This window comes from Sebastes fasciatus, chromosome 1 (genome assembly GCF_043250625.1).
Source record: "Sebastes fasciatus isolate fSebFas1 chromosome 1, fSebFas1.pri, whole genome shotgun sequence".
Taxonomy (NCBI): Eukaryota; Metazoa; Chordata; class Actinopteri; order Perciformes; family Sebastidae; genus Sebastes; species Sebastes fasciatus.
Genome location: NC_133795.1, coordinates 10,464,675 through 10,480,680, shown reverse-complemented (window position 1 = coordinate 10,480,680; position 16,006 = coordinate 10,464,675). Strand labels below are relative to the sequence as shown.

At 37.9% G+C, this 16,006-nt stretch overlaps 1 protein-coding gene across 8 annotated transcripts; it reads right to left on the bottom strand.

The window, feature by feature from the left end:
* Window positions 1-10,244: 10,244 nt before the first annotated feature.
* Window positions 10,245-14,616, bottom strand: LOC141762204 (globoside alpha-1,3-N-acetylgalactosaminyltransferase 1-like). Of its 8 annotated transcripts, none has more exons than XM_074626445.1 (4): window positions 14,374-14,614; window positions 14,187-14,228; window positions 12,468-12,530; window positions 10,245-12,106 (listed from the first exon to the last, which is right to left on the bottom strand). In XM_074626445.1, the coding sequence occupies exons 2-4, from the start codon at window positions 14,218-14,220 to the stop codon at window positions 11,163-11,165; spliced, it is 1,041 nt and encodes a 346-aa protein (XP_074482546.1). In that variant the 5' UTR covers window positions 14,221-14,228; window positions 14,374-14,614; the 3' UTR covers window positions 10,245-11,162. The 8 variants fall into 8 exon arrangements, with proteins under 8 accessions (XP_074482546.1, XP_074482328.1, XP_074482410.1 ...); XM_074626227.1 differs by having other exon boundaries at window positions 14,187-14,231; window positions 14,343-14,613; XM_074626309.1 differs by having other exon boundaries at window positions 14,343-14,613.
* Between the last annotated feature and the right edge of the window lie 1,390 nt (window positions 14,617-16,006).

Here is a 16,006-nt window from a genome sequence, read left to right as displayed (position 1 = left end):
CGCTCTCTCTCTCGCTCTCGCTCTCGCTCTCTCTCTCTCGGGACTACAGCTGCTGCTGCCTACAGCACTGGATTGGTCCTGACTTGCTGCTGCTAGCTTGTTAGTTTAGTTTTACACTTTCCAAACCACAGTGACAATTTACAGTAGGTATAGTATTATTGTGCTTTAGACTGTGGTGGAAAGTAATTATGAACGAGTACCCTTACCAAAAAGAAGTTTGTTCAAGTGTATACTTCTTTTAAACTGAAAAGAGTATACTTTCAGTTTACTTTTTATGTACACTTTTCAGAGATATACTTAACAAAAGTATACATAAGTATATGTTTAGAGATACAGAAAAGTCTAAGTATACTTGGTTTATACTGACAAGTATACAGAAAAGTCTAAGTAAACTTGACAAGTATACAGAAAAGTCTTTACTTGGCTCATACTGACAAGTATATAGAAAAGTCCAAGTAAACTTGGCTTATACTGACAAGTATACAGAAAAGTCTAAGTAAACTTGACACGTATACAGATAAGTCTATACTTGGCTCATACTGACAAGTATACAGAAAAGTCCAAGTAAACTTGGCATATATTGACAAGTATACAGAAAAGTCTAAGTATACTTGGCTTATGCTTACTTTTTGATAGAGTAGCCTATTTGAATTTATAAGTGTATGTTTTCCCTTACCAAAAATAAGTTTATTCAAGTGTGCTATTAGTATACTTATTTTAAACTTAAAATAAGAGACTTTCAGTTTACTTTTTATGTACTTATCAGAGATATACTTAACAAATGTATACATAAGTATACTTGGCTCATACTGACAAGTATACAGAAAAGTCTAAGTATACTTGGCTCATACTGACAAGTATACAAATAAGTCTGTACTTGGCTCATACTGACAAGTATACAGAAAAGTCTAAGTATACTTTGCTCATACTGAAAAGTATACAGAAAGTTCTAAGTAAACTTGGCATATATTGACAAGTGCACAGAAAAGAAAAGTCTAAGTATACTTGGCTTATGCTGACAAGTATACAGATAAGTCTATACTTGGCTCATACTGATAAGTAACAGAAAAGTCTAAGTATACTTGGCTTATATTGACAAGTATACAGAAAAGTCTAAGTATACTTGGCTTCTAGGCTACTGACAAGTATACAGATAAGTCTATACTTGGCTCATACTGACAAGTATACAGAAAAGTCTAAGTATACTTGGCTTATACTGACAAGTATACAGAAAAGTCTAAGTATACATGGCTTATAGGCTACTGACAACTATACAGATAAGTCTATACTTGGCTCATACTGACAGGTATACAGAAAAGTGTAAGTATACTTGGCTTATACGCCATACTTGTACTTAATCTTTTGATCGTGATATACTTAACAAAAGTATAATTAAGTATTCTTGCCTTATATTTCTATAGAAAGGTATACTTGGCTTGTAGTTGTGCTTACTTTTTGATAGAGTCGCCTATTAAAGTGTGATATGAATATACTTCAATTCATCAAGAATTTTTTTATGTTTTTGCATTTACTATTAAACTAGTACTTTACTGAGAGTATACTTTAAAGTGTACTTTCATAAACTAAAAAGTGGGCTACAAGTATATGACTAGTAAACTAACAGTATAGCTATAAGTTCACTTATAGTATAGTTCACTTCATAGCATAGTTGCAGTGGAAAATACAGTACATCTTGGATGTCAACTAGTTGTGTTGTCAAAGTTTACTATTCTTACACTTAAAGTACACTTAAAAGTATACTTTTATAAACTAAAAAGTGGGCCAATTTAGTCCCAAGAAGTATTGAAGTAGTACACTTACAAGTATACTACTAGTTGATTTACTTACTACATAAAGTATACTTGGGAAATATACTTGAACTTTACTTCAGTTTACTTGATAAAATAAACTTGAAGTATACTACTTTTTCGTAAGGGTAGCCTACAACCTAGGGGTACTTGAACTTTAGCATTTCTAGTGTATGTTACGTTATACTTTCACATGCAAACAAGTATTTCTACACTGGTATTGCTACTTTTAAGTTTTTTAATCTTACTCCACCACTTGCTTTAGAAGATATTGTGCATAAGAAGTGTACCGTGATTTACTTATAGGCCTACAACTTGGTTTTGTAATCCATTGACAGGACTATGACTGCATGTTTTCATATTGGATCTTTTAAAGCCTTAATACAGGAAACATAACATAACCGGTTTCTCTTTCTCTGTGAGAACATAACCGCTCTCTCTCTCTCAAACACACACACACACACACATGTAGTTACCTCTTAGCCAAACTGCCTCTGCCTGCAGTGGTTTTTGCTGACATGCTAGAACTAATTCTAGCCTGCTACTGAAACCGTAGCTTTTGTAGTCTTCAGTGTGAACTCTGTTTGGTTCAAATACAGTTTAGCAGGCATTATAATAAATATCCTCTTAATCTAAATCTATCATATCATATTTTGAACTACTTTACCTGTATTGGCTTATATGCATTCTACGGCTGTCCATAGTTAATCGCAAATTAATTGCAAATTAATCGCAAATTTTGTTATCTGTTCAAAATTTACCTTAAAGGGAGGTTTTATCCCTCACAGGTACTGCATTTAGCATAAAAAATATGCTCAAATCATAACATGGCAAACTGCAGCCCAGCAGCTGTCAGTGTGTCAGTGAGCTGACTTGACTATGACTTGTCCCAAAACTGCCCGTGATTATCAAAAAGTTGGCATGTCTGTAAAGGGGAGACTCGTGGGTACCCATCAAACCAATTTACATTCACACATCTTGAGGTCAGAGGTCAAGGGACTGCTTTGAAAAATGGCCATGACAGTTTTTCCTTGCCAAAATTTAGCATAAGTTTGTAGCGTTATTTAACCATTTGTGAGGATTATCTTGCTGAATCATAAACGTGTGTTTGTCACAGAGCTTATTTTCTGCAATAATCCAAAACCCAATGGAAAAATCCCATTGGCTCTATTACGTTGTCTAAATGATAATAGTTTTGCTTTTACATCACACTCTACATTACCACTAAGTTCAATGCAATTTAACAAGGGTATATATGGAAAAAAAAATCTTCATAAATTCTCATAATATGGCAGTAGAGCTGCAACGATTAATCATTAGTTGTCAACTATTAAATCAATCACCAACTATTTTGATAATCGGTTTGAGTAATTTTTAAGAAAAAAAGTAAAAAATTCTGTTTCCAGCTTCTTAAATGTGAATATTTTCTGGTTTCTTTACTCTTCTATGACAGTAAACTGAATATCTTTGAGTTTAGGACAAAACGAGACATTTGAACACATTATTTTTCACCATTTTCTGACATTTTATAGACCAAATAAACTAATTGGTTAATCAAGAAAATAATCAACAATGAAAATAATCGTTAGCTGCAGCCCTACTTAGCATAAAGACTTATACAACAGGGATGAAACTGCTAAACTCACTCTGTCCGAATGTGTCAAAATCCACATAACAGCACCTCTAAAGTAGAGCTGCAACGATTAATCAATTAGTTGTCAAATATTAAATTAATCTCCAACTACTTTGATAATCGATTAATAGGTTTGAGTCATTTTTTGAGTCAAAAGTAAAAAATTCTCTGATTTCAGCTTCTTAAATGTGAATATTTTCTGGTTTCTTTACTCCTCTATGACGGTAAACTGAATATCTTTGAGTTGTGGACAAAACAAGACATTTGAGGACGTCATCTTGGGCTTTGGGAAACACTGATCAACATTTTTCAACATTTTATAGACCAAACAACTAATCGATTAATCAAGAAAATAATCAACAGATTAATTGACAATCAAAATAATCGTTTGTTGCAGCCAACCTATTTCATAACCAACTACTTTGTGAACGACTTCTCCTATATGTTGGCCTATAATCATCTTTCATGTGGTTCCCTTTAATGATATATGCAATGGGCACAAGTGTGTCTCCCTGAGCTGCACCTCCGCTATCTCTCAGTGTCAGTCCCCTTGACCCGGTGATTAGGACAGTGCTGTTTTGGAGTGGAGTCGCCTCGGGCAGGGTGGGGAAAGGCCTGTGTGAATCCAGCAGATTACCGTAGCTGTTCACCCCACCCAACCCCCTGATGAAACACACACACGTTTGAGAAATACATGTGCAGAATGTAAAAATCGGAAACAACAACAACGTCATTGATAGTGCCCTTCATCTATACTCAACCGTATAGCTAAACACAACCCTGACTGGGTCGACAACTTTGCTAACCTTCTCTTGGTTTGAATACATGCAGATTTTAAACACTAATAGTCTGTTTAACTCCAAGAGGTGCTCTGGATTGTCTGGCAGGTCGCCTGCTGTGCAAACAATTAAATAAAGCCTTTAGGGTGGGACAGGACTCATTGATTTTTAGAGCTCCTGTGTGTTTGCAGAGGCCCTGAAGGTGTGACCTGATGGAAGCTCAAGAGCACAGTGGGGAGAATACTTTAAAATTACACACCCTTTGTTTAAGGCTAAACATTAAACACAGGGAGATTACTCTACCGTGAAGCCCTTACTTAATTGTATTACCAGTTTGCTATGAAGATTGACAATTATCTTTCAAATGTGGACATTTATTGTTTCAGTTTTTTGTTCAACACAGAGGAAATGTTGCACAGTTCTTCATCTCTCACTGTTTTTTCACTCCCTAAATTACTCTTCATCACAGGTCTGTGTAATGCCCGGGATATTCTTCAACAGAAGGTTAATCATTGATGGGTGTATTATTTGGCCAGGCTCCGATTTTTGGTGCTAATCAGAGGCACGTGTTTTAGGGGCAGGAGTCTGGAGCCTGAAATCAGTTAACAGTGATAAAGTTGCAGCCTTTTCTGCTGCTAGATGAAAGGGTTTGCATTTGTTTTTCTCCTCACTATGTGATCCTTTACTATGCTAATGAAGTAAACTCTAACAAGTAGTGCACACCCACTTAAATCTTTATAATCAGTGTAAATATTAAATGTTTTTTACTCATTAATATGAATGAAAAGCAGCTCTGATGAATACAAACTGTTTATCTTTCTTGCTAAAGAGGTAAACTAAAGAGTCTTTTCTCTGTCTGGTTATGTGTTCAGGTGGGTCAAGATGCGGTTAATGCAGATATTGCTAATGATTGGAGATCATTATTGTATTAGTTTTCTATCTATGTTGAATACAGTATGTTTGTTTTAAAAACATCCTATAGGAAACTTGTTGTCGCAGTGATACAGACTGAACACATTCAATGTTAACTTTAAAGCAGGTCATTCAGAGGCAGCTCACAGTAAACACACCACACTGACATCACACCGCGCAACTGATCTCGGCCTGTTGGGATAAACTAATTAAAGTGTCTCTGCATTTAGTTGTGGTATAAATGTAGAAGATAAGAAACCAATAATGGATATCTGCTTGACAAGAGAACTGAATTGGTTCAATATAGAGCTGCAACAATTAATCAATTAATTAGTCGCCAACTATTTTGATAATTAATCGGTTTGAGTCATTTTTTAAGAAGAAGAAAAGTAAAAAATACTCTGATTCCAGCTTCTTGAATGTGAGTATTTTCTGGTTTCTTTGCTCCTCTATGACAGCAAAAAGTATAGAAGCAAAGAGATGAAACTCCAGTGGGTTTTTTTGACAGCCGCTGCCGCCATTTTGGACTGAAAATGCTTATTATATTTAAAATATTTTGTTGGTCAACACAGGCCATTTTGGTAGACAGAAGAATAGAAATAATTTAGTTTTACTTTTGTACAGCACTTTTTAGGCGGACGTTTTACTGGCGTCCGGTAGTCGCTTTCAGTCCAAAATGGCGGAAGCGTAGCTCTGCTGCTGGGTGCTGATGTTGAAATGGCACAACCAACTGACTTTCGCTTCTTGGCAATATGCATTCTTTGATGACAGTAAACTGAATGTCTTTGAGTTGTGGACAAAACAAGACATTTGAGGACGTCATCTTGGGCTTTAGGAAACACTGATCGACATTTTTCACCATTTTATAGACCAAACAACTAATCGATTAATGGAGAAAATAATCATTAGTTGAAGAACTAGTTAAATATTAAAGTTTGCCTTAATATGTAAAACATTTACAAAGTTGTAACGTATAGCTTCATTATTGTGTATAGTTTAACACACAACTAACATAAAGGGGGAATTAAATGATCAACACCTACTTGTAATTGCACCATCATCAAAAAGTCTCCAGCTGCTTAACGTAACAGTAAGGGAACTGTAGCTGACACTAATAAGCAGGCGTGGCCGTGGCACAGCGGCTCATTAGCCTTAGAGCAACATCCTGGGTTGGACTTTATCCAGATGCTTCAGCTTCTTCCCTCAGTACAAACACATGCAGGACAGGTGAGCTGAAGCCTGAATGTATATGGTGGATGTAGATAAAGGACACAATCACACTCGTAAATTGATTAATTGTATGTTTTTTCTATATGTGTGCATTAGTCTCCATGTTCATTGACTTAAAATGACTGAAAGAGAGAGTTTCAGGAAAAAATTTACTCACCTTGACTTGATCTACTCGTTCGTGCAGTCACAAATACGTGCTCCCTTGCAAGTGCAGCATCAACGTTTAAAGTATCATGGAGAGCCGGCCCTGAACAATTTGGTGCCTTTAGGCAAGATTTTAGTATGTGACCCTTGCATCACAGCCAATTCCACAACCAATCATTGTGTTCATACAAACTGCTTAGCTTTATGACTTTCAGATTAAGATATACAGATCACACTTAAAAGAAAAACTGTATTTCTCTAAATTACGTTTTAGGTTTTCCCCCAAACACCTGAATAATCTTTCCAACTTTCCCTAATGAATTTAAGGTGGGAGTAGCTGACGGTACAAAAAGAAGTATACTTCAAGTTTATTTTATGATGTAAACTTAAGTTCAAGTATAATCCTTTATGTATTAAGTATACTATCAATGTACTAGTAGTATACTTGTAAGTGTGCTTCTTCAATACTTCTTGGGACTAAATTGGCCCATTTTTTAGTTTATAAAAGTATACTTTTAAGTATAGAGAGTTGTAAACCTTGAGTACACAACTAGTTTACTTCCAAGTTGTATTTTGTGCTGCAACTATAATATGAACAATACTACAAGTGAACTTATAGGTACAGTATACTGTTAGTTTACCAGTTATATACTTGTAGCCCACTTTTTAGTTTATGAAAGTACACTTTAAAGAGAGTATTCTTTAAAGTGTACTTTCATAAACTAAAAGTGTAGTAGTAGTAGTTGTAGTTTTTATACTGCAAGTATACTTGTAAGTTTTTACTTGCCTTTACTTGTGTAACCTATACTTGTAAGCTTGTAAGTTAACTTACTTAGCCAAATATACTGACACTTTTCTGTATACTTTTCAGTATAAGCCAAGGATACTTAAGTATAATTTTGTTAAGTTAATTTCTGATAAGTACATAAAAAGCATTCGCTTTTCGCCTATACTGCCTATATGCTAGGGCCGGCTCTGGTATGGGATAATCAGAAAACCTCCTCTTTCGTCAGTGTATTTTTAAAAATGCACCCGGCTGTATCATTCAGAGCAGCACATAAGCCAAAACGTTTCATTAGCCTCACCCAAACTTAATAAATAACTGAATTTGTGATAAGCTTCTTTGCTAACGTAATCACCCATAAAAGACTGCAAAGACTCACCATCTGAATGTTTTTGTAGATTAGCGAACGTCGCTTTAGGTATAAGCACATGTCACAGTGTCAGCATGGGACCAAATGGCCAAGGGCTGTAAATAATGTTGTCATTGTGTTTAGAAAAGACATGCTAAATTATCACCGAATACCAGACGCAATCACATGAAACCCCAAAACAAAAACAGACTAAAGAGGACAAAGGAAGAGTTCAACTTGGGGCCCATCTTTGGGTCACAGCGAAGAGGTCACAATTATGTTAACACACAGACATAGAGGGTGCTGCTGACCAGTAGCAAAGTAAAGACCTTATTAATGTATTTTTGGCTAATATGCCGCTTAGTGTAACAGTGTAAACACCACTATCACTGTAGAGAAAGCTCACTGAAATCTGCTTTACAACGGGGTCAAGCCAGGGAAATACAACAGGCCTCAGACCAGCATTTTAACAGCATGTTGTAGTGTGTCTAAATGTGTTTGCACAGTAAAAACATCCTCGAGAAAGAAAATGATGGACCCTAACTCTTCATCATCCCATCTGTATAAATATTTGCTAATCATAGAAGCTTCCATGCCTGGAGGTTTTTAAGTTTCTATACTGCCTCTTCCTGCTGCCAGGCTCCTTGACCACCAGTAAATCACATGACAGGGATTAAACCATTAATTCTTTAAACTGCTTTGCATTGTGGCATGAAAAGAGGTAGTCAGCATGGATCAGGTAGCCAAAAAGCCTTTATGTAGGTTAAAGATGACTGAGGCATTCATAACAAAACCAAAGCAAATATATATTTAGGTGCATCTGCAGATCATTTTGTGATTTGTGCATATAGTTACGTGGAATTAGATGTGTTGAGACAAAAAGGTATATATATTACTATTAGGGCTGTCAATCGATTAAAATATGTAATCGGGATTAATCGCGTGATTAATCATGATTAATCATGATTAATTGCAAATGAATCACAATTTTTTTATCTGTTGAAAATGTACCTTAAAGGGAGATTTGTCAAGTATTTAATACTCTACATAGTGGACAAATATGCTGCTTTATGCAAATGCATGTTTATATTTATTATTGGAAATCAATTAACAACACAAAACAATGACAAATATTGTCCCTCACAGGTACTGCATTTAGCATAAAAAATATGCTCAAATCATAACATGGCAAACTGCAGCCCAACAGGCAACAACAGCTGTCAGTGTGTCAGTGTGCTGACTTGACTATGACTTGCCCCCCAAACTGCATGTGATTATCATAAAGTGGGCATGTCTGTAAAGGGGAGACTCGTGGGTACCCATAGAACCCATTTTCATTCACATATCTTGAGGTCAGAGGTCAAGGGACCCCTTTGAAAATGGCCATGCCAGTTTTTCCTTGCCAAAAATTAGCACAAGTTTGGAACGTTATTTAACCTTCCTCGTGACAAGCTAGTATGACATGGTTGGTACCAACAGATTCTTTATGTTTTCTAGTTTCATATGTCAGTATCTCTACGCTAAAACTGAGCTCGGCACAACCTCCAGATGATCGATTGTGTTAATGTGTTAAAGAAATGAGTGGCGTTTAAAACAAATTTACGTTAACGCGTTATTATCATGTTAACTTTGACAGCCCTAATTCCTATATATGTGTTTACAAACAGTATATATGTATGTGTATATAAACAGTATATATACTGTATATATATATATATATATATGTATATATATATATACATATATATATATGTAAACATATATATATATATATAAACAGTATAAAGTATATATAAACATATATATATATATTGTAGCTCTTTGTCTCATAACTCCCTACTTCCATTTAACTACATGCACGTATCACAGTATGATCTGCAGAAGTATGCAGTTTAGTTCAAATTTGAATAGAATTTCTAATCTGAATTGACATGTGAATACTGATTCCACATAAACACACCTGTGTGACAAGCAGTGGACATTTAGATTTTAGTGGAAAAGAATAACTGAAAATGAGTTTCAAAGCAGATTATCTGAAGTTTACCTCCAGCTTCTCTCCACGTGGCGATCTGGCCCCGAGGACAGATTTCTGTTGGCAGTGAGAAAAAGCCATCTGCTGCTGTTTAACCCTCCCATTAAAACACTGCACAGAAAAGCAGTGTGTGAACGTGGGAGTATGTTTGTGTGTGTGGGAGACAGGCAGACAACCACCAACATCAGGCCATTTGAGTTTACCTTTTTACTCCAACAATGGGGGGAATATAACAGTTTTTAATGGAAAATGACAGTATTACGTCCTGCAGTTTCACCACATTCCAAACTATTTTAGCTTCTGTAACCTGAAGAAACAGCATCCCGTCGTATCCCTTTTCCCCCCCCACCTGGTATTTAAAGACCTTGAAACAGCAGCTCTTCCAGTTAATGATTGGCCACTGCGGGGGAAAGTGTGCACTTACACTGTTGACTCTTATCGCTGCTGACCACAAAGCCACTGGAGCAGTATCTCCGAGGCTGACATTAATGGAGAGCACAGTGCTTCGTTTTAAAGAGACAGGTCAATTTCTTTTCTTGTCTGCTGTGGAAGAGATAGCACGCAGAGACACTGTTCACACAAATGGGTCTTTAATTGAGAGCAGGGTTTGCAGTTTGCCGGTGTGTGATTGCAGCCAGGCTACATTCATTGGCTAATAGAACAGAAAACAAAATGGAAATTATGAATTGAATAAAGATGATTGGAATATGTGCCCTGTCTTCGTCTTCTCCCTTCATCTCCTGTCCTGTCATAACACTGATTGCTATTTTTTCCTTCTCCAAAAGGAAATTTAACACTTAAAAATACTAGTTCTTCATGTGGGAGTGAGATCTACATCCATACTTCAGTGGGTTCGGCCAGCAGAACCCTTTATTTTTCAGTCGCACAGCAGTTGTTGAAATAGTCACAAAATTGTAATGTATTGATTCGTGTACATAGACACGAATTTCACATTTTTATTCGTGATGGTCAGCACAAAATCAATTTGTATGTAATCCACGTAATTGTGAATCGGAAGTATAAAGAGCGGCAAATGCCACATAGGAAGGAGGTCAGGGTGGATTGGTGGGTCTTTCACCCAGGAGACCAGTGTCCGTGTCCGGTGTGAAGTCAAAAGTTGATTTATTTGGCATGTAACTTCCGTACTCGAGTTACGACACTTCCGGTGTTCTTTTAACCCAAACCACAATCTTTTCCTAAACGTAACTAAGTAGTTTTGTTGCCTAAACCTAACCAAGTCGATCTTTCCAAAACCTAACTAAGTAGTTTTGTTGCCTAAACCTGACCAAGTCGATCTTTTCCTAAACCTAACTAGTAGTTTTATTTTGAAAAGACTGGAGCGGAAAATGGGATGTGCGTCACATGTTGATGAAAGTCCTGCTGAGCGTCCGAAAAAAAGGGAAATTTGTGTCTATGTACATGAATCAAATAGATTCAATTTCATGTCTATTTCACGAACTGCCGTGAGACTGTGTTGTTATTTTACACTGATTATTTTGACTGCTTATCTAAAGCCTCAGATTTCCTTCCCAAAGAGACCAGCCTCTGTACCGGCACATCTGGAGCCAAGGCCGAGTCCCACCAGCTGTACTCAGGTGAAAGCACACATGTGGGCCTGTTATCGATCAGGTAGCGGTTCAGGTAGCTCTCCTCGAGGCCCCTGGCCATCACCCCATTGGCCTGGTCCGCCAGAATGAGCAGAGAACAGGCTCGAGCCAGTCTGTTCATCTCAGAAACCAACCCTCCGTACAGCTCTGAGGTGTAGTAGTAGTCTCCCTCGTCCTCCTCAACGCACGCTGACGAATCCTCCTCAACTTCGTAAGGAAATGTATTTCGCGGCATCCCGTAGAGCTCAGGGTGCAACGTGGCCACCAGGTCCCCCAGGATTTCCTCCCCCACGGGGGCCAGAAACTCCTGATCGATGTCAGCGCAGAAGATGTACTCGACTTCGCTGCTGATCGGGTTTCTGATGGCGTCGGCGAGCAGGGTCATCCGGCGACGGGCCAACCTGTCCCAACCAGGCAGCTCTGCGATAGGAATCACCTTCAGCTGTCGCTCAGGCCCCAACTCGATGGGGGGATACAGAGAGTTGGGATTGTCCGTGAGGATGTAGTAGGTGACCTGTTCACCAGGGAGGAAGTGGCTTTCAGCTGAAGAGAGGAAACGTTGCACGAACTTGGCGTAGATTCCCACCACGACGGCCAGCAGACCGATACGGATGTCCTCTTGTGCGAATTTCGCCCTGCGCCCAGCTGACTTACGGGTGTCACCCCACACTAAAGGAGCACCCCATGGTGTCTCCAGAGGAGTTTGTGGCGTCGTTGCCTTGATGACCGGCATGTCTGTCATTACTCTTCCCTTGTCCTTTCCCAAGCCACGAAAGATAGGATGAGGTGACTTCACGCCGACAGCGGCTTTACGTGCGTAGAGGAAGTCTGAGGGAGCAAAACATGTTTTTTTCTTTTTTCTTTCAACACCAAACTAGTTTTTATGACACTTTTTGTGAAGTAGCCTGCGTACATTTCTGTAAAGCTGGAGAAAAATTGCCCAGTTCAATCCAATTGATCAAAACCAACCTTATTTAAAGTACTTTTTAACTGGATATTTAGAGAAGATGTTGCATATTTATAATAATCTATCACAATCAAGACAACAGGACGAGACAGGAATCTACTTAGCATGCAACAATAAAAGTTGTACTTTACATTTACTTTGCCTCAAGCACATTTTTCTCTATGTGCATTCAGTGTCCCGGCACAAAGTGTTAGAGTAGAACAAATTCTTCTGCACACTTACATATGATAAGAGACAGGAGAAAACAGTACAGGACCAGTTGTATTCTGGTCACTCTGATTGGTCCTGTTTGAAGGTCAAACACACACATGTACATGCAATTCAATGAAACCAGTACAAGCTATATGCTCTTCCAGTTAGCATGTTTTACTTACAAAATGTTCCATTAAACACTGGCAGGTATAAAAGACCCAAGCTCATAGGAATGAAAAGAATGTGCTGATACAGAAATATGTAGCAACCTGTGACTGCACAAATAATGTAATCTTTATGTAATACTTATACGCTATGTACTATAGCCTATGTAATGTCTGGAGGCTGTATATACATATGATATAACTTACTTGATATTTATATAGGCTAAATATTGTGAATTATGCATTAAAATGTATGAGGTAGTAGTCTATAAAATATAAACATGAAACATGAATATGTGCAATTATTTTACTATAATTAACTCAAATTTAAAGGGACAGTGTGTAGGATTTGGCAGCATCTAGTGGTGTGAAGGAGGCTGAATAATGCTACGATACTTTACACTGTGTTAAATTTTGGCGAGGAAAAACTGTCATGGCCATTTTCAAAGGGGTCCCTTGACCTCTGACCTCAAGATATGTGAATGAAAATGGGTTCTATGGGTACCCACGAGTCTCCCCTTTGCAGACATGCCCACTTTATGATAATCACATGCAGTTTGGGGCAAGTCATAGTCAAGTCAGCACACTGACACACTGACAGCTGTTGTTGCCTGTTGGGTTGCAGTTTGCCATGTTATGATTTGAGCATATATATTTATGCTAAATGCAGTACCTGTGAGGGTTTCTGGACAATATTTGTCATTTTTTTGTGTTGTTAATTGATTTCCAATAATAAATATATACATACATTTGCATAAAGCAAGCATATTTTTCCACTCCCATGTTGACAAGAGTATTAAATACTTGGCAAATCTCCCCTTAAGGTACATTTGAACAGATAAAAAACGGGTGATTAATTTGCGATTAATCGCGAAGCTAACGAGAAAACATCGCTTCTTAGTATCAGGTGATTAGAAACTAATGGAAACATAGTTATGAATATTATATTCCATTTCTGCTAATAGATCCCCCGAAATGGTACACACTGTTCCTTTAAATTTTACTCAAATGTAAAGATTTGAAAAGATTTTGGTTAACTATTGACATACAATGAGATCAAGAGATGATATAATGAGACAGTGCTGAAAGATCTGTTCTGATTTTGAGGAAGTTTAGTAAAAAGGTAAGATAAGAAACATGAGTTATATGAAATGAACAAGCAGTGACAACTGGGACATACACAACTATGTCATCTAAAACTGTGCACGTAAGAAGGCAGACTGGGCTGATGGCTGTTAGAGATTAAGAGGAAAGAGATTGATCATGAACCAAAAGCTACACATTGCATTAGATAGACCTTAAGTCGAAGCACATGTGAGTGAATGTAGATGTTTATCTCCACATGCAGTCCCCTGAGTCTTGCATGCTCTCTCACCAGCCAAGATATTTGGGGACAAATGCACAAAAGTTCTTGGACGAATCAAAGACTTATTTTTCAGGATCAGATTACACGTATAGAAAAACCTCTGAGAAGAGCTTTCAAAAGCTTTTAACTGAGCGTGTACAAGTACGGCAGTCACAAATCAATGACAAGTGAAGAGTGAAGAAGAAGAAGAGGTGGAGCAGTGGCTGAGGTTGTACTGACCTGCGGGCATCTTGCAGAAGTGGAACAGCGCCATATTGTGACCTGCTGGTGGATAAACACACAAACCTTTGTCTGATGCCACTATTTTTTGCCAAAAAGAATCTCTGCTTTTCTCTCACTCTGTTTCTCTTCCTAGAAATGTGCTGTTTAACTCACTGTTTTCCACTGATGATGATTATTTTCTTACCTTGCTCCCTCTTTCTCTCTCTTGTCACTGCTTTTATAACATTTTCCACTCCCTTTTTCTTCACATATCTTCTTTCTCTCGGCCCCCCTACCTCACTTTCCCCCTTAGGCTTTTGCAGTTTTTCAGCTTTGGAGAAAACCCAAAGCAACCAGATGTGTGGGGAATCTGGGCTAATGGGAGGAGCTCAGGAGTGGAGGGATAAGACACAGTAGAATTAAGTAAAGAGGGAAGTGGATTTTAACATTCTTTCCTCCCACTCATGTTGCAAGGATGACGATGGACGATAGAAAATGGGTGGTCACTCAAAAACTCTCGGGGGAACCTCAATAAATGCTCCTCAAATTCATGATCCTGACAGAAAATCCCACTTCACACATCTGAAGTGTTTCATGATCCTGTACAGAGCAGAGTTAGTAGGAGGCAAACAGACATAATACTGTGTTTTAAACCAGGCTGCAGTTCACGTCAGCAGGATGTTGTATTCTTTCTGTCCACAAGGTGGAGGTACTCAATAGGAAATACAAATGAAGAAGCTGTGCACGTCAACAGTAACCATAAAGAGACAACATACATTAAAGAGGTTGTTTATCAAGCTATGATTTTATGGAACATTATATTTAAAAGGGATATCAAAAGACGATGATTTAAAGCCCTCAAAGGGATCCTTATCACCTAGTTGCTGAACTCTATGTGATGAAATTTCCTATATGTTCCAATACCCATATTACCATACTACTTAGGATGCCAGAAAAAGATTCAGTATGTCCCAATACAAAGTATGTCAAACGCAGTTTGCCATAAATACCAGGATGTCCTACTGTATCTGGCCGCATTTTGCAGTATGCAAGCCATCATGCTTTTCTGGCTATTCTGACCCACAAACCTCTGCACAGCGGACATACGAGCAAGAGGGTCAAAGTTCAGGCGCAATGTTATGATGAAGTAGTATGTCCCAGTTGTATGCATACTGTATGCAACAGTACGTACTTTGTAAGGGCAGCTGCAGTACGTACTAAAAGCAAAAGAAAAAAGTATGTCATTTGGTACGTAGCCTTCTTGTGTGTGAGTTACTGTGAGTGTTGTGTCTCATTAGAATGGGCCATATGGCCAAATGTCAAAATCAATTTTAAACATGAAAGGCTGTTGTGCACATTCAAACAAGAGTCTGCAAACATCAGCATAATAACATGCTCACAATGACAATGCTAGCATGCTCATGTTTCACAGGTATAAGTTCACCATCTTAGCATGTTAGCATGCTAACATTTACTACTTATGACTTATCCCTAAACATACGGTACAGATGGTAACGTAGGCTGTTGGTTTTGCATGCATGTGCTCATAAACCAAAGTACTGGCAAATTACAAGTTTGACCTGCTGTTGATGCTACAGTGTAGATGAAAAGTAAAGTGATCACCAAAGTCAGTATAGGATTCATCCTCTGGGGAGCATAAATGTCTAATTCCAAAGAAAAAAAGCATTTCCTGCACACAAAAATGTAAACACTTTTTTAATAAATCAATGCAGAGGTGATAAGTGTGTGCAGGAATTGCCTTTTGGAATTGGATATTCAGGGGAATCGATTCCCTGTACCACAAAGGAGACAAAGCAGCAAGTGGTGTGCGTGTTGTT